General features: G+C 41.5%; 2 protein-coding genes across 7 annotated transcripts in view; one reads left to right on the top strand and one right to left on the bottom strand.

Annotated features, from left to right (window-relative positions):
• LOC113065145 (Fc receptor-like protein 5) overlaps window positions 1-24,087 on the bottom strand; it is a 325,078-nt gene that overhangs the window by 236,141 nt on the left and 64,850 nt on the right. For 4 of the 5 annotated variants that reach the window (XM_026236355.1, XM_026236358.1, XM_026236357.1 and 1 more), the window contains exons 15-17: window positions 16,064-16,336; window positions 15,860-15,997; window positions 14,962-15,132 (exon numbers count right to left, since the gene is read on the bottom strand). The exons of the other annotated variant lie outside the window; for it this stretch is intronic. In XM_026236355.1, coding sequence (XP_026092140.1) covers window positions 14,962-15,132; window positions 15,860-15,997; window positions 16,064-16,336 — 582 coding nt within the window. The remainder of the gene's footprint in view (window positions 1-14,961; window positions 15,133-15,859; window positions 15,998-16,063; window positions 16,337-24,087) is intronic. 5 annotated transcript variants of the gene reach the window in all.
• Window positions 1,100-9,061, top strand: LOC113065148 (zinc finger BED domain-containing protein 1-like). Of its 2 annotated transcripts, XR_003278939.1 has the most exons (4): window positions 1,100-2,202; window positions 7,743-7,864; window positions 7,909-8,365; window positions 8,515-9,061. XR_003278939.1 is itself a non-coding variant. In XM_026236364.1 (2 exons), the coding sequence occupies exons 1-2, from the start codon at window positions 8,339-8,341 to the stop codon at window positions 8,914-8,916; spliced, it is 429 nt and encodes a 142-aa protein (XP_026092149.1). In that variant the 5' UTR covers window positions 7,913-8,338; the 3' UTR covers window positions 8,917-9,058. The 2 variants fall into 2 exon arrangements, 1 of the variants encoding a protein (XP_026092149.1); XM_026236364.1 differs by lacking the exons at window positions 1,100-2,202; window positions 7,743-7,864 and having other exon boundaries at window positions 7,913-8,365; window positions 8,515-9,058.

Here is a 24,087-nt window from a genome sequence, read left to right as displayed (position 1 = left end):
ATTATAGACCAATTTTGAATCTCCCTTTTCTGTCCAAGATACTAGAAAAGGTGGTATCCTCACATTTATATTCCTTCTTAGAGAAAAATGGTATATGTGAGGATTTCCAGTCAGGATTTAGACTGTATCATAGTACTGAGACTGCTCGCCTTAGAGTTACAAATGATCTGCTCTTATCATCTGATCGTGGGTGTATCTCTCTATTAGTTTTATTGGATCTTAGTGCTGCCTTTGATATAATTGACCAAAACATTCTTTTGCATAGACTTGAACACATTGTTGGCATCAATGGAAGTGCATTAGCATGGTTTAAATCGTACTTATATGACCGCCATCATTTTGTAGCAGTGAATGAAGATGTATCATATCGATCACAAGTGCAGTATGGAGTACCTCAAGGCTCAATAATAGAGACGCTACTCTTCACTCTTTATATGTTACCCTTGGGAGATATCATCAGGAAACATGGTGTTAGCTTTCACTGTTATTCTGATGATACTCAGCTCTATATTTCTTCGCGGCGCAGTGAAACACCAATTCGAAAAACTAATGGAATGCATTGTCGATATAAAAAACTGGATGATGAGTAATTTCTTACTGCTAAATTCTGAAAAACAGAGGTGTTAATTATAGGACCTAAAAACTCTGCTTGTAATAACCTAGAACACTGTCTAAGACTTGATGGTTGCTCTGTCAATTCTTCGTCATCAGTTAGGAACCTAAATGTGCTATTTGATCGCAATCTTTCCTTAGAAAACCAAGTTTCTAGCATTTGTAAAACTGCATTTTTCCATCTCAAAAATATATCTAAATTACGGCCTATGCTCTCAATGTCAAATGCAGAAATGTTAATCCATGCATTTATGACTGATAGTATAACTCTGGAATAACCTACCTAACATTGTTCGGGAGGCAGACATACTCTTGCAGTTTAAATCTAGATTAAAGACCCATCTCTTTACCCTGGCTTACACATAACATACTTTGTTTTAATATCCAAATCCGTTAAATTCGTTATTTTTAGGCTGCATTAATTAGGTAAACCGCAACCGGAAACACTTCACATAACACCCTATGTACTTGCTACATCATTAGAAGAATGTAGGGCTGCACAATTAATCGAATTTCTAATCGCGATCACGATTACAGAAGCCACGATTACGTAATCGTCCAAAGCCGCGATTACACACACAAAAAAAAAAAAATCTGCGCGCTTAAGAGGCGTGTTTAGATAATGTCAGGTTGTGAGTGGCGAATCACCACTTTTAATAATAGTCTGTAGGCGTGTCATTATCAACGACATTATCCACTGATACGTCTCATGTCATGTTAATTCCATCATGTCTGCTGATAGAGCAACATCCGATTCCGACAACGTGCAAAGTGCTCATCCACAATTAGAACCGAAAAGAAAAGCAACATCAGTGGTGTGGAATTATTTCGGATTCACCAGGGATGACGTCGATCAACGTGTTATACTGTGTAAATTGTGTCGATCAACTGTTTCTGCACCATCAAGCAACACCACAAATTTATACAACCATTTAAAATTCAACCACAGAGTGCAATACGAGGAGTGTCTCAGCGTAAAAAAAAAAGCGCCAAGTGATGCGAGAACTGCAACACAGACACCCATCACGAAATCTTTCTTTAATGCTACTCCGTACCCGGCAGGTTCCCAAAAGCAGATCGAGATAACTGAAGCGATCGCGCATTTCATTGCAAAAGACATGGTGCCGATTAATACAGTTTGCAGCGCGGGGTTTAAAAAACTCATAAACACACTGGACAAGAGATACGTCACCTCCTCCCGCAATTATTTTTCTCAAGTTGCGCTGCCTTCGCTTTATTCAAAATGCCGGGAAAGCATTGAATCAGATCTGCAGAAAATTGAGTTCTATTCCACCACGACTGATTTATGGTCGAGTAGAACTATGGAACCATATATGAGCCTTACGGTTCATTACATTGATGACGAGTTTCAACTCAAAACCAGATGCTTGCAAACGTCCTATTTTCCGCAAGATCACACCGGGGATGCGATTGCTCAAGGATTGAAAGAGATGCTGGGTGCCTGGGATTTAAAGGAGGAGCAACAAGTCTGTGTCACAACAGACAACGCAGCAAATATAGTGAACGCTATTGCTATCAATAAGTGGAGCAGACTTCAGTGTTTTGGACACAGGCTGCACCTAGCAATTGGTGAGTAGTAGCCTGCTATTAATATTCATTTAGCTAAAAATGTACACATAATTCCATATTTATTTCATTGCAATATCATATGTACTTGGCTAATAATATGTAGACCAGGTTTTTTTTTTTATTCATTCCTGGATTATAATGCATTCAGCGATTGAACAGTTTAGCATGTAACAACTTCAGTGTTTTATATATATATATATGCTATTTTTATAGTTCACTTATCTATATTTATAACATTATATTAATACAGTATATATATATATATATATATATATATATAGTCACGGGGTGAAGAACCACTCGACAAGAGGTACGTGAAATCAAAAGCCCCGGAGGGTGGGTTTATTGAAAAGTGAAGGGTGCCTGGTGAAGTGTCCTGATCTGCTTTCCGCTGGTTGGTGCTCCCCGTGTGCTCTCCGTGCTCCTCTGTGCCAATCAAGGGGAAAGTGGGTGTCCTGACGTGCTCCAAAGGGTGTGGGCTGTCGGTCACTCGCTGCTTTCTGTGGGGATAGGAGAGAGGGGTTAGTCCAGCTTTGCGTTCTGGTTGAGAACCTCTTCTCAGTGCAACATGTGCTGCTTTTCAATGTGCTGGCTGATGGGGAGCAGCTGTGACCGATCAGCCGGTGACGAGGACGTGCAGGTGTTTTGGTTTGGTTTCCAGGGCGATGCTGATTCCTCTGGGAGTGCTCGTCACACCCCCCCCCCCCTAAGCGTCGTTCTGGTCCTGCGAAGACATGTAGAAAGTAGGGGTGAGATTAGGGGAGGGTGGGGAATGACCCCTGACAGACCTGCATAAGCTGTCCAGATCCGGGAGAGGCCATCGGCGTTCGCGTTGGCGGCCCCAGCTCGATGGCGGACTTCGAAGTGGAAGTCCTGGAGCGCTAGGAACCAGCGAGTCACCCTGGCGTTGGTGTCCTTGGCGCGGGCCATCCACTGTAGGGGCGCGTGGTCGGTTACCAGGGTGAACTTGCGGCCCAGGAGGTAGTACCGGAGCTCCAGGACTGCCCACCTGATGGCCAGGGCTTCCTTCTCCACAGCGGCGTATTTCCTCTCGGCGGGGGACAGCTTCCTGCTGATGTAGATGATCGGATGCTCCTCACCTTCCTGAATTTGGGAGAGGACCGCTCCTAGTCCTGTGTCGGACGCATCCGTCTGCAGCAGGAAGGGGCAGCTAAAGTCCGGGGCGCGGAGTACCGGCGAGGACGTGAGGGCTGCTTTCACCTGGGAGAAGGCTTCTTCCGCCGACGGGGTCCAGCATACTTTCTCCGGCTGCCCCTTCCTGGTCAGGTCTGTCAGGGGGGCGGCTAAAGAGGAGAAGTTGGGGATAAAACAACGATAATAACCCGCCAACCCCAAGAAGGCTCGTACCTGGGTCTTTGTCTCCGGTCTTGGTGCGGCGTGGATGGCCTCAATTTTCTTCTCTTGCGGCCGGATGAGTCCTCGGCCGACTTGATAGCCCAGGTACTTGGCCTCAGAGAGGGCTAGGTGGCATTTTCGGGGGTTGGCGGTAAGTCCAGCCCGCCGGAGCTCCGAGAGCACCCTCCGCAGACGATCCAGATGTTCGTCCCACGCCTCGGAGTGGACCACGACGTCATCCAGGTAGGCGGCCGCGTAAGCTTGGTGAGGCCGCAGGAGGATGTCCATCATCCGCTGGAACGTCGCGGGGGCCCCATGTAGGCCGAAGGGAAGGGTCCGGTACTGCCAGTGGCCACTGGGGGTGGAGAAGGCGGTTTTCGGCTTGGCGGCCTCGGAGAGCGGTACCTGCCAATAGCCCTTGGTTAGGTCTAGGGTGCTGATATACCGGGCCCTTCCTAGCCGGTCCAGCAGTTCGTCCACCCGAGGCATGGGGTACCCGTCGAATTCGGAGACTTCGTTCAGGCGGCGGAAGTCGTTACAAAAGCGGAGGGTGCCATCCGGCTTTGGGACCATCACAATGGGGCTGGACCACGGACTCCGGGATGGTTCTATTACCCCCAACTTTAGCATCTGTTGGACCTCTTCCTCAATAGCCTGCCGACGAGCCTCCGGGACTCGGTAGGGCCGTTGCCTAACGACGACTCCTGGGGGCGTCCGGATATGGTGTTGAAGCACGTTGGTCTGCCCGGGCTGAGAGGAGAACACATCCTGGAACTGACTGACCAGGTGCTGCAGCTCCGTCTTCTGGGCAGCCGAAAGGTGGGGGTTGATATCCACAACCACGGGCTCGGTGAGGCTTAGGGCAGCTACTTGGTCCCGGGTCCCCACCCATTTCTTTAGGAGGTTGACGTGGTAGAGTTGCTCCGCCTGCCGTCGTCCCGGCTGTCTCAGGCGGTAAGTGACCGGTCCAACCCTCTCGACGACCGAGTAGGGCCCCTTCCAGGAGGCCAGAAATTTGCAGGCGGAGCTGGGGACAAGGACCATGACGCGGTCTCCCGGTTGGAACTCCCGTGGCTGGGCTGTCCGGTCATAATGACGTTGCTGCGCTTGTTGGGCCCTGGTGAGGTGTTCCCGGACTAACGGCATCACTCGGTCGATCCGTTCCCTCATTTGCCGGACATGTTCGATGACGGTACGATGCAGGGCCGGCTGCTGCTCCCACGCTTCCCGGGCCACGTCCAAGAGGCCCCGGGGTTGACGGCCAAACAGGAGCTCGAAGGGGGTGAAGCCAGTTGAGGCCTGGGGAACTTCGCGGATCCCGAAGAGCACGTAGGGGATCATGAGGTCCCAATCCCGCTTGTCCTCCGCCGCCACACGTCTGGGCATTTGCTTGAGGGTCTGGTTAAATCTCTCTACGAGGCCATCAGTCTGGGGGTGATAAACAGTGGTCCTCAACTGCTTCACCCGCAGCAGCCGGCAGAGGTCAGCCATTAGCCGGGACATAAAGGGGGTTCCCTGGTCAGTCAGGATCTCTGAGGGGAGGCCGACTCGGCTGGCCAGCAGAAACAGCTCCTGGGCGATGGACTTTGCGGTGGCCTTCCGCAGGGGGACTGCTTCTGGGTACCGGGTGGCATAGTCGACGATGACCAGGATGTGCTCATGCCCTCGGGCAGACTTCGGCAACGGCCCCACTATGTCCATTCCAATCCGCTCGAAGGGCACCTCGATGATAGGCAGCGGGATGAGCGGGCTGGGGGGAGGAGTCCGGGGCGACGTGGCCTGACAGGTCGGGCAGGCCTGGCAGAACCGCTTTACCTCGGCGTCCAGGCCCGGCCAATGGAAACGGTCGCGGATGCGTTGGGCAGTATTGGCTGCCGCGAGGTGTCCTGCCATGGGGTGGGAATGGGCCAGCTCCAGAATGGTCTCGGTCTTGGCACGAGGCACAACTAGTAACTTTTTCTCCTCCCCCCTACGCTGGGCGACACAATACAGCAGGCCATTCTCTACGACAAAATGTGGGAGAGGGTGGGGCCGGGGGAGGACGTCCTCTCCATCCACGACTCGCACCTGGCTCCAACAGTGCTTGAGTCGGTCGTCCTCCCGCTGTTCCTTGGCGAAAGAGCCCCCTCCAGCGGCCTGTTGGTAGACATCATAAAACAGATTAGTAGATTGGGAGGGGGCCTCACCTTCTCTCCCACTGTCGGAGACGAGCAGGGCCGGTCGGCGGCGGGGTCCAGGCGGCCGCCTCGGTCTTCGACGGTTCCCCTTGGGGCTGGCAGGCTGAGCAGCGGCGGACAGCAGCTTCTCGAAGCCGGGCCAATCCCTTCCAAGCAGTACGGCCACCGGCAGGTCCTTCACCAGGCCTACCTCCACTGGCCAGGTGCCTTGGGGGGACGAAATGACCATCTCACGGGCCGGTACTTGACGAGTGTCTCCGTGCACACAGGTAATCGGTAGGAAGTTCTTCCGGCCGCTTCGCGAGGCGCACAGTCGCGCCTGGATGAGGGTGACCGCACTGCCTGAGTCCAACAGGGCCCGGAACCGTCTTCCATCCACCTTCACATCTGCTTCGGGGGCTCCCGCCGGCACCCGTTGGTGAAGGATGCAGCCTGCCAGCCAGGCTCGCGGAGGCGACGGTGGTTCGGCACTTGGCATGGGCTCATCTCGCGGTGGGGGAACCGTCGGCCTGCTGACGGGTCGCGCGGTGCCTTCGAGCGGGCGTCGCTCCTGGACCACCCTCCGGGGGAATGGCGGCAGCCGGTCCCCTGCCCCGCTGGGATGGACGGCATCCGCCAGCTCGATCGCCTCCACTAGTTCCCGGACGTCACGTGGGTCCCTCATGCCGACGGCCTGTCGGTGGGCGCGAGGTAGTGCGCGCAGGAGGCGATCGACCACCACTCGTTCCGCTACCTGTGTTGGTGTGGGGTTTCCTGCCAACAGCCAGTGTTGGGCGAGGCGGCTGAGTTCGGCTGCCTGGGCACGGGCTGGCACCCGGGGCTTGTATTCCCACTCGTGGAACTAATGGGCGGCACTTACAGGGGAGAGGCCCAGCCTCGCCAGGATCTCTCGCTTCACTTCGACATAACTGTCGGCACTCGTCAGGGGGAGCGAGAAGTAAGCCCTCTGTGCTTCACCGGTGAGTAGGGGTGCCAGCGCACGTGCCCACTCGTCCTCTGGCTATCCCTCTCGGTGGGCAGTGTTTTCGAAGACCTGAAGGAAGGCTTCCACATCGTCATCGGCCGTCATCTTGGGCAACAGACGGGTGGCTTGTGCCCGAGGCTCAGGTAGCGGAACGCGGCGAGTTCATCCTCCGTCCTGCCCAGGCGAGTGGCGAGGTGTTCCGCTATTTGCTGCTGGCGGATGCTAACCTCAGCGAGGCGTTGTAAGACGTCCTCCATCGCGGGGCCGCGCGTGCCGCCTTCCGTGGTGCTGCTGACAGAAAGCAAAAAAAAATTAGGAGTTGGGGCGGTGACCTTGTCGGTGATTCCTCACTGTTCTGCCTGCATTCTCCACCACTGTCACGGGGTGAAGAACCACTCGACAAGAGGTACGTGAAATCAAAAGCCCCGGAGGGTGGGTTTATTGAAAAGTGAAGGGTGCCTGGTGAAGTGTCCTGATCTGCTTTCCGCTGGTTGGTGCTCCCCGTGTGCTCTCCGTGCTCCTCTGTGCCAATCAAGGGGAAAGTGGGTGTCCTGACGTGCTCCAAAGGGTGTGGGCTGTCGGTCACTCGCTGCTTTCTGTGGGGATAGGAGAGAGGGGTTAGTCCAGCTCTGCGTTCTGGTCTTCTCAGTGCAACATGTGCTGCTTTTCAATGTGCTGGCTGATGGGGAGCAGCTGTGACCGATCAGCCGGTGACGAGGACGTGCAGGTGTTTTGGTTTGGTTTCCAGGGCGACGCTGATTCCTCTGGGAGTGCTCGTCACAATATATATATATATATATATATATATATATATATATATATATATATATATATATATATATATATATATATATATATATATATATATATATATACACTGTATTAATATAATGTTATAAATATTATATAAGTGAACTATATAAACTGTAACTATAATGTGTTTACAACTATACTAATATAAATTGTGAAATTGTGTCTGTTTAATTGTAATTAAAATGTATAGCATTAGTAAACTGTTTGTGTGTGTGTGTGTGTGTGTTTAGAACATTCTTTGAAAGATGGACGGATTGACCGTGCACTAAATGTCTGCAAAAAGGTGGTAGGGTGCTTCTCCTATAGCTGGAGACGAAGGAGGGAGTTGTCCGAGGCCCAGAAAGAGCTCAAGTTACCTCAACACAAGCTCAAGACTGAGTGTCCGACAAGATGGAGCTCAAAACAAGCAATGATCGCCAGGGTATTGGAACAACAGAGTGCCATTTCTTTTGTTCTCTCCGCGGACAGAAAAGCCAGACACCTTGTCCCCACATGGCAGGATGTAGAGGTCCTTGAGGCGGTCAACAACTCCCTTTCTCCACTTGCTGAATTCACGGATGCTCTTTCAGGAGAGCAATATGTAAGTGTGTCATATGTGAAGCCTGTTCTTCATTTGTTCAACAATAAAATCTTGGCAGAGAAAGAGGGAGAAACAGAACTGTCAAAATGCATCAAGAAAAAGATCCTGGACTACCTGAATAATAAGTATGATGATCCACTGACTCAAGATTTGCTTGACATGGCTTCTACAATTGATCCCAGATTCAAGCTATAGTACGTCAATGAGAACAGAGTTGAAGCTGTCAAGACTCGTTTGAGAGCTGAAATGGCATCAATATCTACTACAGTCAAGGTAATTATCATAGGTTGTGTGTGCCATGTATATTTTGTTTGGGCCATTCTCTGTATTAATTTAAAATTACTAAATAGTCCTTACTATACTAGTACATGACATTATATTTTATGAGTTAAACAAAATTTTTGCCTTTGTTTAATTAAAAGCCTCAACCATCGGTGACTGTTAGAGAGGATGCAGATGACCAAAATGCTCCAGCACTAAAGAAGACCAAAAAAACACTGGGCAGCTTCTTTAAAGTAGATGAGGACCAGAGGCCAGCATCGCCATCTCTCAATCTCCAAGACATGGCCATTACTGCAGAGCTACAGTCTTATTTTCTATCTGCTGCTGTTGATAGTGAGGAGGATCCTTTGGTCTGGTGGAAGGAACATGCAAAACAATTCCCAGCACTATCCAAGTTGGCACAAAAGTATTTGTGCATTCCTGCCACAAGCTCTCCCTCGGAAAGAGTATTCAGCACTGGAGGAAACATTGTGAATTGTTTGCGTGCATCCCTAAAGCCTGAAAGTGTGGACAGGCTTGTGTTCCTAGCCAAAAATCTTTAAAAGTCTAACTTGATGTCGTTCATTCCTGAAACCTTGAAGTGTTTTTATGTCTTGTGTTATAGGCCAAAATACTTCATATGGCAAACTAAGTTTTTTTCTTTCTACAGGTTATCTTGAGTTTTTCTATTGTTTTAATTTTAGTTTTAGTATAATACCATGCATACTATTGCATATTTGCACTTTTTTTATTTAAAGAAACCAAACCAATGTAGAAAAGCAATAAAAGTTTTTCAGGAAGAGTGTTTTCAGCTTGGTTTTTTTTATTTTTATATACAAATATGGCATGAAGTTGCTTTAAACATGGTATAAAGCTACTTAAAACATCAATCAATGTAAATTGTAATAATCGTAATTAATAATCGCAATTACAATTTCAAAGGAATAATCGAATTATGATTTTTGTCATAATCGTGCAGCCCTAGAAGAATGGCATCTACGCTAATATTTGTCTGTTTCTCTTTTATTCCGAGGTCACCGTAGCCACCAGATCCAGTCTGTGTCCAGATCAGAGGGTCACTTCAGTCACCCGGATCCACTACGTATCCAGACCAGATGGTGGATCAGCACCTAGAAAGGACCTCTACTGCCCTGAAAGACACCGGAGACCAGGACAACTAGAGCCCCAGATACAGATCCCCTGTAAAGACCTTGTCTCAGAAGAGCACCAGGACAAGACCACAGGAAACAGATGATCCTTCTGCACAATCTGACTTTGCTGCAGCCTGGAATTGAACTACTGGTTTCGTCTGGTCAGAGGAGAACTGGCCCCCCAACTGAGCCTGGTTTCTCCCAAGGTTTTTTACTCCATTCTGTCACCGATGGAGTTTCGGTTTCTTGTCGCTGTCGCCTCTGGCTTGCTTAGTTGGGGTCACTTCATCTACAGCGATATCGTTGACTTTATTGCAATTAAATGCACAGACACTATTTAACTGAACAGAGATGACATCACTGAATTCAATGATGAACTGCATTTAACTATCATTTTGCATTATTGACACACTGTTTTCCTAATGAATGTTGTTCAGTGCTTTGACGCAATGTATTTTGTTTAAAGCGCTATATAAATAAAGGTGACTTGACTTGACTTGACGATCGCATGTAATACAGCCCGGTAGCCAAAGCATATGGTTAATATAATAAATACTTAATTCAAGATAAAATATTAATGACTCCATTTCTGATAATCCTGGATTGCTATGGTCACGAAGGTTTGTTTACGCATTAAACTCATGGCCACAAGAAAAACATGTCGTTCCCTCAACATCAGAAGTCGTGGCCATGAGAAATGGATGTTGTTCCCTCAACATAGCATCTCGAGGCCACGACATAAGGATGTCATTACCTTAACAAAATGATCTCGTTAGTTAATATGACGTTCCCACAAATTAATATCTCCTGGCCACAACATATTATCACGTTCCCACGAGTTTTTATGTTGTGGCTACGAGAAAAAAACTAAGTAAACCGAACAAGTTACCTAACGGGCACCGTAATTTCCACTTTTTTTTGTCACGACTTGCTTTTTGACTTAATATAAATTGACTATTATACCAAATATTATTATTTTCTATATATTTTTGTACTGTTACTTTTTATTTGTACTACAATATGAATAAATAAGTTAATTATTAATGGTATAATAAAATACTAAACACTTGATCACTTCATGCACAGCTCTTTTTTGACACCAGCTTGTCAGATATTTTGCTCGTTATCCCTGTCAATCATAGCAATGACTTGCAATACTATTTAGTGGATTCACTCGCATCTTTTTATACACTAGCATTTGTCATTCCTGAAACATTATTCATGGACAAACAAAATCTTCTTTAATTTTGAAATGGATTATGTGAGAAACCTTTTTCTCTTGTTATAATGGGAAGATCTGCGAGCGCGTAGAATTAAACCTTTGAAAACAATTAAAGTAGTTGAGAATGAATTCTGACTAACCAGTGAACACCTCTGATCTGATTCTGAACTGATTTGTGCAGGATGCATCACTGTGGAAATAATAAGATGATACATTAGATTATTCAATTATTTAATAATAAATATTAATTATTAAATTTTTGGCACACACCCGGAGCAGTGGGCATCATGGCCAGCTAACATGAGTGCTAGACAGATTGAGGGGGCCTGACCATGCCTGTAACCAGCAATGAGGTCACCGAGGTTCAGACCTCTGTATTTTTCAGAGTTGTACTTTGTGAAATAATTGTCTAATATAGTATTAACTCTTCATTCATGCAGTAAATAAATTGTGCAGCACCAAGATCAAACTTAAGCCTCATCATCTGAGCTGCCTTTAGTCATCACTCGTCAATGTCAACAACACTTCAGTTGGCTGAAAAGTATAAAGTATAAATACATAAAGATGTAAGTAGACAAACATTTCATGTTTGACAGCTGTTTTCTGAAAGCTTGTAATATTCCCAATAGTTTGGATGCCTATTTCTGTGTGTGCATGTGTGAAGAAATGATAGAAATGTTAAATGACTGACAGAAATAATCAGGAATGCAATCTAAGGCCGCATTTACACTGCATGGTTCAAGTGACCCAAATCCGATTTTTTTCCTCTCATGTTCATATGTGGTAATAAATCGGATATGAATCAGATACGGGCATTTGCGTGTGCCATGTAAGCAGACAAATCGGATATTCCCCAGTAAATGCGAGTTGTACGTCATTAAAAAGGTGACGTCAACTCAGGTGGACACCACCAGCTGAGATCACATGACTTATTATTGGCGCAAAATTTGCCCAGGCTCCAACAAGGGCTCCTTGCTGATTTTTTTGTTGACTTTTCAAAATATTGTGGAAAGCAAAACACTGTATAATTTTATTTGCATCTGCATCAATTGTATTTTGTGCTGTTTTAATTCCTTTTCCGGGTCAGAATGTCTATGTTTGGTAGTTTCAGCAGTGTATAGTGTAAATGCAAAAATCGGATACGGGACACTTTTAAAAGATGATGTAAGCTGGTCGTCAAAAAAATCGGATAAAGTCAGAAAATCGGATTTGGACATCAAGACCTGCAGTGTAGATGCAGCCTAAGAAACTTGTCTAATTTTGCCATTCTGAACTGATGTGATTCATGTAATGTGATTGGTTACTGTCAAAGTGGGGGGTCAAGAAAAGAAGCTGTTTTTATTATACGCTATATTAAGAATATGATTAATAATGAATGGCTATATACTGTGAATGTATTAAACTTACATATCTTTCTGGGTAGCCTTCAGTAAAGTAACTTGTTTAATAAAGTAATTCATAAAACATACATTTCAGTCAAGCATTTTTTTTACTTTGTTCGATGAAAATGAAAATGCTATCAATCAAAGCAGAGAACTGGTATTGACAAATAATATACTGCCAACTAACATTCTTATGTTGTCATTCAAATGTTTGGCCATCAATTATTTCCTCTTAACATGCAAGCTATAGGGCAGTCACAATGGATAAAAAAAAACTTGGCCCTACATGATTGGCTGTGCTGTGGAGGAAAGGAAACGTAGTCCTAGATAGGATTGTCCACCGGGAGCACCCGAGCTTGATTGCTAAAATCACACTACGTCCCCACATATTTATGGAATTACATTTGGTTCAATAATAATGAACGAAGCTTTATAAAACTGAATGTAACTTTTTCAGAAACTATCAAAAATATGCCATTACAATAGAAGAAAAACACAATGAAAATGAAAAAAATTAACAACATGAATATGCTTCATTCTTTTATTAATGTTTTTCAAAGATTTGTTTTCGCTAATCGTGGATTCTGAATTCATTGCCACAGATTTCGCTTATGCTTCGCAGTGTTTTGTTTGGTGTTTTGATACAAACTTCTCGTGGGGGTGGGCTTAATAGTGATCTACTCTGACTGGATAGTGAGCTTTTAATGGACAGGTGCTCTCTGACTGGGAAGTACAGGCGTCAGTCAGTGGCGCGCATATTGAAAGCTCTTGCAGTGATTAAATCTGATCTCTACCGCAAAAAAAAATATTTTTCACAGACAAATTGAAAGATATTTATTTTAAAGGGTTAGTTCACCCAAAAATGAAAATTATGTCATTAATAACTGACCCTTATGCTGTTCCAAACATGTAAGACCTCCTTTTATCTTCGGAACACAGTTTAAGAAATTTTTGATTTAGTCCGAGAGCTCTTAGTCCTTCCATTGAAGCTGTGTGTACGGTATACTGTCCATGTCCAGAAAGGTAAGAAGTCATCAAAGTAGTCCATGTTACATCAGAAGGTAGGTTAGAATTTTTTGAAGCATCGAAAATACATTTTGGTCCAAAATGGTAGCAAAAACGACGACGACTTTATTCAGCATTGTCTTCTCTTCCATGTCTGTGTGAGAGAGAGTTCAAATCAAAGCGGCTGGATATCCGGTTCGCGAACAAATCATTCAGTTCACCAAATTGAACTGAATCGTTTTAAATGGTTCGCATCTCTAATATGCATTAATCCACAAATAACTTAAGCTGTTGCCTTTTTTAATGTGGCTGACACTCCCTCTACGTTCAAACAAACCAATATCCCGGAGTAATTCATGTACTCAAACAGTACACTGACTGAACTGTTGTGAAGAGAGAACTGAAGATGAACACCGAGCCGAGCCAGATAACGAACAAAACATTGACTCGTTCACGAGTCAAGAACCGTTTCTGTCAGACACGTCCGATTCGTGAACCGAGGAGCTGATGATACTGCGCATATGTGATTCAGCGTGAAGCAGGCGGACACACAGAGCATCTGAACTGAACTGATTCTTTTGGTGATTGATTCTGAACTGATTCTGTGCTAGTGTTATGAGCGCAGGTAAACCGAAGGCTTGAATCAAGGGCAATCATCGCAAATGACGCCATTTCGTCGAGCGCAAAAGAACCGGTGAACCGTTTTCTTCAACCGGTTTATTGAATCGAACTGTCTGAAAGAACTACTGGTGATCCGAACACCGATGCTACCGGTTCTTGACTCGTGAACGAGTCAGTTTATTGTTCGTTATCTGGCTCGGCTCTGTGTTCATCTTCACAGCAGTTCAGTCAGTGTTCAACCTCAGTACTGATCAAAACTATAAAATGTTAAAAAGAAAATACAAGATTGGTTTTATTACCAAGTACATTAATGATGTCACCGATTTGGGGGGAAAAAACACACAAAATGACCTATTTTCAATATAAAAAGTGATTGTGGACTGGATATTTTTCTACCTTTTATCACAGTTTTGTGTATGTCAAAGATTAGTGACAAGATTGGCTTTGATGCATTTTTAGTTTTTGTGCAACATTATATTTAAATTTTTCTCCCTCATTTGTTGTTGGTGGCTGTTTTTGCCCCATTGATTTCCATTATAAAGACATTTTTTGATTGCAAACCCATGACACCATAAAATCATGCATTCTTCTTTGTTTGTGGTTTTCCCTTCTGCGAAGAGGTAAAATTTGTTATTTTTACAGTTGATTACTAGGTGGGACCGTTAACCCTTTAGATAGACCTGTGCAAAAAAAGGCTTAGTTTCTGGCTTGTATATGGAGTTATATGGAGTATAACAGCACATTATGAAGTTAAGTTCTTCATAAAAGTTAAAGTTAAGAAGTTTGTGTCAAAACAACAAACAAAAAACTGCAAAACATAAGTGAAATCTGTGGCAATGCATTCAGAATCCATGATTAGCGAAAACAAAACTTTGAAAAACATTAACAAAGAATGAAGCATATTTGAAAAGCATGTTAAATTTGTGCGACTGAGTTAATCTTTTTCATTGTGTTTTTCTACTTTTGTAATGGCATATTTTTCATAGTTTCTGAAAAAGTTACGTTCAGTTTTATAAAGTTTCATTAATTATTATTGAACCAAATGTAATTTCATACATATTAGTGCTATTTCAGTCCAACAGATATGAGCGATAAAAATGTCTTTGTATTTGTTTACTCTATTGTTGCAGATATCGTTTAATCACCTTTACTGTAGCACATGAGAAACAAACACTAAAAGCCAAGAGATGAAGTGTATCATTCATTCTGTGTTCAATCTGAACTCACCAGTGACCCACAGTAGCTGTTTGTTGCTGATGGTTGAGTGATAGACTGGTTTTCCTCTCTCTGCTCTGCACACATAAACTCCTGTGTGTTTTAGATCAGCAGAACTGACAGTGTAGTGTCCTCCAGCTCCTCTGCTGCTGTCTGAGAGACGCTTATAACGATTGCTGTTGTCTGTATGAAGTGAAAATGTGCAGTTACCTCAAGAAATGAGAGTCCTATAAATGACCGTTGTTGGTATAATCAAAGTATTTAGAATGATTAAATCTTTTTAATCTCTCTGTTTGTTTATGAAGTCAGTTTATTCAGATGTTACTATAGCCCCTTTCACACTGCACGTCGGACCCGCAATATTCCCGTAACATTGCCTGGTCGCCTTCTGTGTGAAAGCAACCACGTCCCGGAATTGATTACCGAATCGAACCCGGGTCGGGGACCTAGTAACATTGCGGTAATCGATCCGGAACGAGCGCTGTGTGAACAAAAGCCAGATCTAATTCGGTATCGAAGTGATGACGCGCGTTATCGCGCGACTCTTTTACCGGCTGTTTTGAAGGAAGATCAACATTCGCGACGAAAACACATGTGCAAACTGTAATGAAGCAGAGATCAGTTAGTTCCTCACTTTCCGCGCTGACGCAGAGATCGTTTGCTTGCTTCAGTTAAAGTATAACGTGCCAAGCGTTGTCGACTCGTACATTACACGTCACGCGCTGATGTCACGTGTCGTTACGGGATCTTCAGGGGTTGTGTGTGAAAGCACGCACATATACCGGGTCATCACTGGCTGTGTGAAAGTGCCAAATCTAGCGACCAGGGAACAATTACAGGAACACTTTACCGCTGTATTTGCCGGAATGGCAGTGTGAAAGGGGCTTATTTGAAGCACGTTATATCTTACCTGATGAGACAGTTTCAGTGAACCAGCTGAATGTCCAGCCTGTAGAGGAACCATTAACCTGACAGATCAGAGTCACTGAATCTCCTTCAGTCAACCACTTCTGTGGAGAAACACTTAACACTGCTCTGGGAACTGAAGCTGAGAAATCACTCATTAATAACATGTTAAACTTGTGTGTGTATGTGAAGAGGTGATCAATCTCACCTGATACTGTCAGTGTAACATCATCACTGCTGTGTGAGATGCGTGATCCTTTACTCTCTGCTCCGATACAGAAGTATTTACCTGCGTCAGACTCAGTAACAGAACTGAATGTGTGTTCCTGTAGTTCACTGACAACACTGATTGAAGTGTGTTTATACCAGGTGTACTGCCAGCTATTGACTCCTTCACTATATACATCACATCTGAGAGTGACTGTCTCTCCTCTGAACACATGTTGAGCAGGTTTGATGCTCACTCTGGCTTTTGGGTTTTCTGTACAATGACAACAATTCACAATAAAAATAACATACTGCTTTTACTGTATGAACAGTTACTTGAGTCTAAAACACACATAAATCAGATGAGACTGAAGTGTTGTTCTCTACAGCTGTTATAGTCATTTATGAAAGATCTGTCTATATACAATCATTGAGGATTTGGAAACTATTTTTGTCTTCAGAAAGTTTTGATTATGATTTCACAGTGTATATAAGAAACATATCTGCTGGTTTTGATTGACTGATAATTCAACTTGTTAAAGGATGCATTTATAATCATGATAAAATCTAAGTAATTTCTCAACTGGTTTGTAACAATTACTGTAGAATCAGTCATACTGTATGTCATGAAATATATGAATCAAATCGACTCACCTTCAGTATGTTGAGAGAAGATGTTTGAGATCAGCACTAAAAACACAGAGAAACCTCATTACAATGTGAACATTGAGCTGATAATTATAAAGATTAACTGGTCTGTATATGTGTCTAGATAAACATGAAATCATCTGACTGGTATTTCATAGATTTGATCACAGCAGAGAAGTGTTTAGGGAACTTCACTCCAACAGTCTGATCACGAGCAGAAGAATAAAGACAAACTCTTACTAACTGTGAACTAGTGAATATTACAACATCAGCAACAATAACTGCAAAACAAACCAACAGAACTGATTCAACAGCATTACACATCACAAAACTGAATCACTGAGCAAACACACTGATCTACAACACAACAGAGAGCATTTCTCTTTCACAAACAGCACTAACTGCACACTTCCTCTCTCAAACTCATCTTTCACTCATATTTGAGTTTAGTGAATACATCATATATCATGAACTACAGCTGGATTTGAAACTCTGAGATCAGACAGAAAAGACATAAATGTAGAAACACAAAAACACTTGATCATTTATATTATATAATAACTATTCCACTGAAACACATTAAGAGAGAATAATACTCACAGAGCAGAAGAGGAAGTGGACTGAGCTCCATACTGACTGAATGATGTCAGACGCTTAAAGACACAGAGTGTGTTAAAGACTCAAGACTTCCTCAAACCTGTGGTCAGATCTTTAGAAACCTCAGACAGATTAAAGACACACAAGTGTACCTCATGTGTTACAGAAGATTGTTTGATAATGTTGATAATCTTGTTTTCACAAAATGTCACACTGACTAACATCCAAGTTTTCTACAGAAATGTTGTCATGATCCTTTCAGTATTAAACTGAACAGTATTTATTTGCTAATATGAAAAGTTGTATTCTAGTGTGTTTGATGAACAAGGGAAATGGAGAGATATATTGATTGCTCTTTTCAAATGGAGGTATTAGCTGGATTTATGTATTTACATGACAATGAAGTGAACAACGACAGCTTCCTCCTTCACTGGTTAGTGTGGTGGAGATGAAATAAAACAAACCAAACCATAAAGATGGTCTTATATCAACCTATTTCTATTCTGTCAGGCCTCTGACACTGATATATTTGTACGTGTGAACACAGTTTAATATTCATACAGCAAGGCCAGGGATGAGGATATGTATCTAAAACCTTCAAACTGGCTGTTATTAAGCCTCTCATTAAAAACAACTTGATCCTACAGAATTAGTTAATTACAGACCTCAAATCTCTTTTCTGTCAAAAATACTAGAAAAGGCTGTCTCCTCTCAGCTACATTCCTTCTGAGAGAGAAATCATATTTGGGGGTATCTGAGGATTTCCAATCAGGATTTAGGTAGCATATCATATCATAGTATCACCGTATCATAGTACTGAGACTGCTCTCATCAGAGTTACAGATGACCTGCTCTCTCTGTTAGTGTAACTGGATCTGAGCGCTGCGTTCAACACTAATCAACCATAGGTTTGGGCCGATAGACGATGCCATCTTCTGACATCATGATACCTCCCACATCTCCTCTTCCACAATCCACCGCATCCCAGTTCTGTGTTCGGAAAGGAAATGAAGTGTAGTACGAAAATCCTAAAGGGAATTAATAGATTAAGTGATGGGAGATTTAATAAACACTACATTACATACATTTGCAATATTTTTTCTTGGGTAGACTACACTGGTCACTGTATGTTTCACACTGTTGATTGTGTAGTGATACAATCAGCTAAATCTGAGGAAAGAAAAAGCTGACATCAGACAAGTATCAATATTTAACTGAGAGAATGATGTGAAAGAGGAAGTACAAGAGAAAGAATACATTTAAGCATTAAGTTTGCATAAAGACGCATTACTAAGAATTTCTAGTTGATGTTGTCGAGATGGCAATTAAAGCACGTGCAATGTGAGGAGAAGCTCATACCGGTGGGTTTCAGATCTTGTTTTTTTTTTTTTTGCCTAAATTTGACATACTCAAATTTAAATGTTTGCCCTATACACATACAATGGAGGAAATACATATTTAATTTTAAAGAAAACCCTTTGAACTACAAAATATTATTATTATAATTCATTTTTTTAATGTCTGTTATTCAGGTTCTATAAGGTCCAGCTCCTTTATTTGATGCCACGAAGAAGAAAAAAATCAAATAAGCTTCTAAACAGGAGTTATTGCATTATTGAAGCCAGTAAACTGTCACTTTTTGCATCTATAAGTCTAATTTTGAGTTTCCTTTGCAAAAATCTTTATAAATCATAATTACCTCAGAATGTACTATAAGCACTTTTTTAGATTTTTTATTTAATTATGTTAACTTTTAGTAGTAATAAACAAAATGACATAAACGAGTTGGACCAAATTTCAAATTCTGTGTTTTCTACAATCAGTTTTATTCTTTCAGGAGACACAAGACTGCATAAATAATAAAATATATCTGATCTATCACAATCTAAAATAGAATCCACATCCTTCAGCTTTAAATCATTCCACTAATGTGCATTCTGCATTGTTCTACTCTTCGGAGCATCTTTTGACACGTGATTGTCACACAATCAAATAATACATAGTCAAATTTCTGAGAATGAGAGCTTTCTTGTGATACCTGTATATGACTTGACTGTTTTGTGAAATATATAAAATACACATTCTTAGGAAACTTTATTCACAATCATTTGGTGGATATTCGTGTTTGGGATGATTACATTTCTAAGCATAAGTATCCACCTTTATTTATTATAAAAAAAATATATATATTCTCTAAGCTTTCAAATTAACCCATATATGATCTGAAACCATATAAAGAAGGCTATGCAAATGAAGCATAAACATCTTTAACACTATTTTGGACCTGAATCCAGGTCTACAGAGCTAATAAAGTTTATTAATAAAGTGTAATCAAAATAAAATAAAAAAATTAAAATGTATTCAAGTTTTTCTCAGTTGCTTAGACAGTAAAATGCATCATTCAAGCCAAATGTCACAAACACAAAACACATTTTGTAAAATATTTCTCAGAACTATTAAAGCTATTCTTGTGTTTCACAACTCTATTCAGCATTTGACACCATGTCTTCCTGTTCAGTAGTGTTCACAAACCATTAATGCCACCAAAGCCTGTAGTTCTAACCATGTGTACGCTAACATGCAGCATTTCCACACTGCAGTCAGAACCACAGGATGAGTTAAAAAAGAATCACATGTGCATTCATTGGCTATGAATACAACAACAAAAAACAACTCAAGAATTGTTTAAAATTGCATAGTCTTCTTTTTGACGGCATACTAACTGTAATAATTTATGTTGATTACAGTAGCATTTTGTTCCAAAGAGCAAAACAATGAATACATTGTTAATGGAGATGATGATTTTGCATTTGTACCGTCTTGATCAATGCTTAATTTGCTTTAAACTGATATTACCTGATTAGTAATAATGCTTTTGCTTAAGTACAAATATGTAAACCAATTATTAATGCTGTATGGAAAATGTGATGTGTGACTTCACTAACATTAATAAAACCGCTGACTGATTTATTATTATTATTATTATTACTCTTTATTTCAGACTCATGGTCCATATGAAAAGAAGAAAGAATTAAGAGGAAAATACACACAGAGAATTTAAAAGACATACAAGCTTGCATTCCAATGCTTCCGCAAGCTGGAAAAATACCTTGTATCACTTAATGTAACATCATTTAAGACCATTATGATACCATTTTTTGAATCATTCAGCCGACATATGAAATTATACATACACTTCCTTAAGACAGCATGCAAAGTAGGTACATTATTAGATACAAACAATTGGCTTGCACTTGTCCACCTTGGATGTTTAAGCAAAATTCTTAGCGCATCATTAAATGCCACCTGGAGTTTTTGCATTTTAGCTTTAGCATACCTACACCATAAGTGAGCTGTATAAAAAGATGTACAGAATGCCCTAAATAGAGCTATTTTAACAGCATCAGTACACATATAAAATTTACGAGCCAGCATATTAGCTTGCCCATATAACCTACAGCACTGGCGCTGCACATCATCTTCATCATTTAAATCATTTCTAATGATGTGACCCAAGTATTTCACTTTATTTACCACATTCAATACTTGGTCATCTATATAAAAAGAAGGAAAATTTTGCTTAAGGTCCTCTTTGGTTTTAACAATCATAATCACACTCTTTTTAACATTAAATTTAATATCATGCTGCACACCATACCTTGAACATACTCGAAGCAGCTTTTGTAATCCTGCGCTACAAGGAGACATAATAACCAGATCATCAGCATACATCAAATGGTTAATGAGACTATCACCTATTAAACATCCAGTCTTACAATTATTCAACTCCACAGAAAGACCATCCATGTACAGGTTAAAAAGAAGAGGTGACAATATCCCCCCTTGCCGAACCCCATTCGTCATAAAAAACGGTTCCGATACGTTCTTACCCCATTGAACTTTTAAGGTTTGATGTACATACCAAAAATATAATATTCTTATAAAGTATGGGGGAACCCCTCTTTCTTGCAATTTTAAAAATAACTTAGTATGATTTATTCGATCAAACGCCTTAGATGCATCTAAAAAGCACAAAAAAACAGTTGAATTATGTAGATTATACTTACTAACTACTTCCTTTAATGAATATATGCATAAATCAGTGCCATGCTTACTTTTAAAACCAAACTGATTATCCGTGGTTGTTAGATACTCTTTAAGCCTATCCATAAGGATTCGCTCAAATACTTTAGAAATTACACTTGCCAGTGCAATTGGCCTATAGTTTTCTGTACCAGTTATTTTACCTGTTTTATCTTTAATTACCGGTACCAGTAAAACTGACACCATGGAATCAGGTAACACACCATGGACTAAAAATCCTGTAAAGCATAAAGCAAGTAACACTGAGATCCTTGGACTAGCATGCTTCAAATGTTCAGAAGTTATGCGATCTGGACCACAAGCTTTATTCTCAGCCAGTTTCTCAATTGCGTACTTGACCTCATCAATTGTAATTATCATACCTTCATCATTCGCCACATGACCAACTTTAAATTCCTTCCTCTCAACACAATTAAAAATATCTCCATAATATTTTCTCCATAAATTAACAATATTCCCCGCCCCAACAACCCCATCAATACTAGTTGGAAGTGGTATTTTACTATTATTGATAGTCTTGACTTCTTTCCAAAATTCATATACATTATTATGCTGAAAGTTCTTGGCCATTGAGTTTGCCCTTATCGACATCTCGTTCCTTTTTATATACCGTACAGCATATTTAAATTTAGCATTTGCCAGCTTCTTTTCCTCAAATTCTGGGCCATACCTAGCCTTACCCATTAAGACCCAGTTTTTAAATGCTGCTCTGGCCCGCAAATGCAGTTCATAGACATATTCATTCCATCCAGCCCTTAAATTATAATTTTTAACCCTTTTTTGACAAAAAGGTCTACTAGCATTATCCAAACAATCCATCATTTCATCATACATCAGACATAGATCATACTTGTGCTTAGGATTCTTACAATCTGTGTTATCACACATAATTGTCTCAGTTGGCACTTCCACATTACTCAACCTCTTCTCTGTCATTAGTTTATATCCCAGAAGATCATTTACTGTGAGTCTTGCCCAATCTAATCTTCCATGTTGTTCCAAATTTTCACAAATAGTCATCCCAGGTAAACTTTCAATATTTAACATAACTGAGATTGGTATGTGGTCTGTTGTGGCCAGATCATACAATATTTCAACTTTATCTAAGGAATCATGTGCATCTGCTGTACATATACAATGGTCCAGCCAAGATGTTGTATTCCATGCCTCACTGATATATGTATAGCTGTCTGCAGGCAATAATATTTGGCTGGAAAAAGTCAACTTACTATCGTGACAAAACCTAATTAGCTGTTGGCCAAACAACGACTTATGATCAGAGATATCAGCATTCATATCCCCCAATATAAATATACTTGTACATGAACTTTCCTTTATAAAAGCACTTATGAAAGCAAGCCTATTCATATATTCATCTTCATTATGACTACATTCATATGGAGTATACACGTTCAGGATTACAAATACCTTCTTATTATGTTCCACTTTGATTGCTATACACCAGTCTACCTCTAATCTAATTACACTAATCAGAGGATCGTATTTCTTATGCCAGAGTATGGCCACACCCCCTGGTATCCTGCCACGCAATATTCTCATATTCAAATCAGTTGTGGATTCTCCCACACCATGAAAATCCTCATGAAGAGAATTAAGTTTATCAAGATCTTGCTTTGATAAAAAGGTCTCTTGTAAACATAAAATATCCACATTCCCCAAAAGTTTGTCAATAACAATCCGTTGTGCTTTATCACCAGCATCCCGACCCAAATGCAACCCTCGGGAGTTATATGATACAACTCTAAGATTCATAAATCATGTTGATTTAGAGTAGAAACATGCATGTATTAGAAATAGTTTTTTATGATAAATGGAAAATGTAGTAGTTAAGGTGTATGTTACAGACGGTTAAGAGACGGAGAAGAGGAAAAAAGGCTCAAAGATACTGAAAAAAATGAAAGCGCAGTAAACAACTGAAAGCCTTGGGGAAGGACTTGGCAGCAGTCCAGGTGATGACATCAGAAGAACCAGCGTTCGGCGTCTACGTATAAAAGACTGAGAGAGAGACTCGACGGACGGATTATTGTACTTTTATATAACTTTTTTTTAACTTTTAAACTTATATTATATTATTGACAAGTTATTGTCTACCAGAGTAGTAATTTAAGAGCCGTAAGCAAGAACTGACCACAGGGAAGTCTTCTGAGTAAATTGTAAGTACTTTCAGAATGTTAATAGTTTAGTCCAGATTAGACTTTCCTTACCTACCTGAGAATAATAAATAAAAAGGTAAAAGGTGTATGGATAAGGAGACACCATAAAACAACATGTAAAACCTGATTTGCTGAAGAAAGTGGTCAAAGTTCATTTGCAAAACTTTTTTACTTATGCCTGTCTTGATAATAAAATAACCATCTAATCGTGATTATTTGATCTAATCGTGGTTGTTTCAGACAACCGTGATTATTGTGCTTTTTATATGACACAAGAAGAGAACCAGTTTGGTTTTTATGCACTATATAGCTTATTTCATCTGAAGTCTTTCAATACCTTAATGTGAGGGACAGAATTGTATTTACATTGTTAAATTTAAGTTTACAGAAATTGATCTCCCTTCTGCTGCAGCCGTCAGTCATTCTCTGCTCAGCATTCAAACAGCACGTCACAATCAGTTATGACAGTCACTAGTGTAAAACGCTCTCTAAAAGATGATAT

Source organism: Carassius auratus, chromosome 47 (genome assembly GCF_003368295.1).
Source record: "Carassius auratus strain Wakin chromosome 47, ASM336829v1, whole genome shotgun sequence".
In the NCBI taxonomy this organism is placed as follows: domain Eukaryota; kingdom Metazoa; phylum Chordata; class Actinopteri; order Cypriniformes; family Cyprinidae; genus Carassius; species Carassius auratus.
Note: the sequence above shows the minus strand (reverse complement) of the source record. Positions and strands in the feature narration are given on the sequence as shown.

Coding starts and splice junctions, on each gene's coding strand:
- LOC113065148 (XM_026236364.1), top strand. CDS start 8,339: ATGGCATCAATATCTACTACAGTCAAG. Junction 8,366..8,514: donor CAATATCTACTACAGTCAAG/GTAATTATCATA, acceptor TTTAATTAAAAG/CCTCAACCATCGGTGACTGT.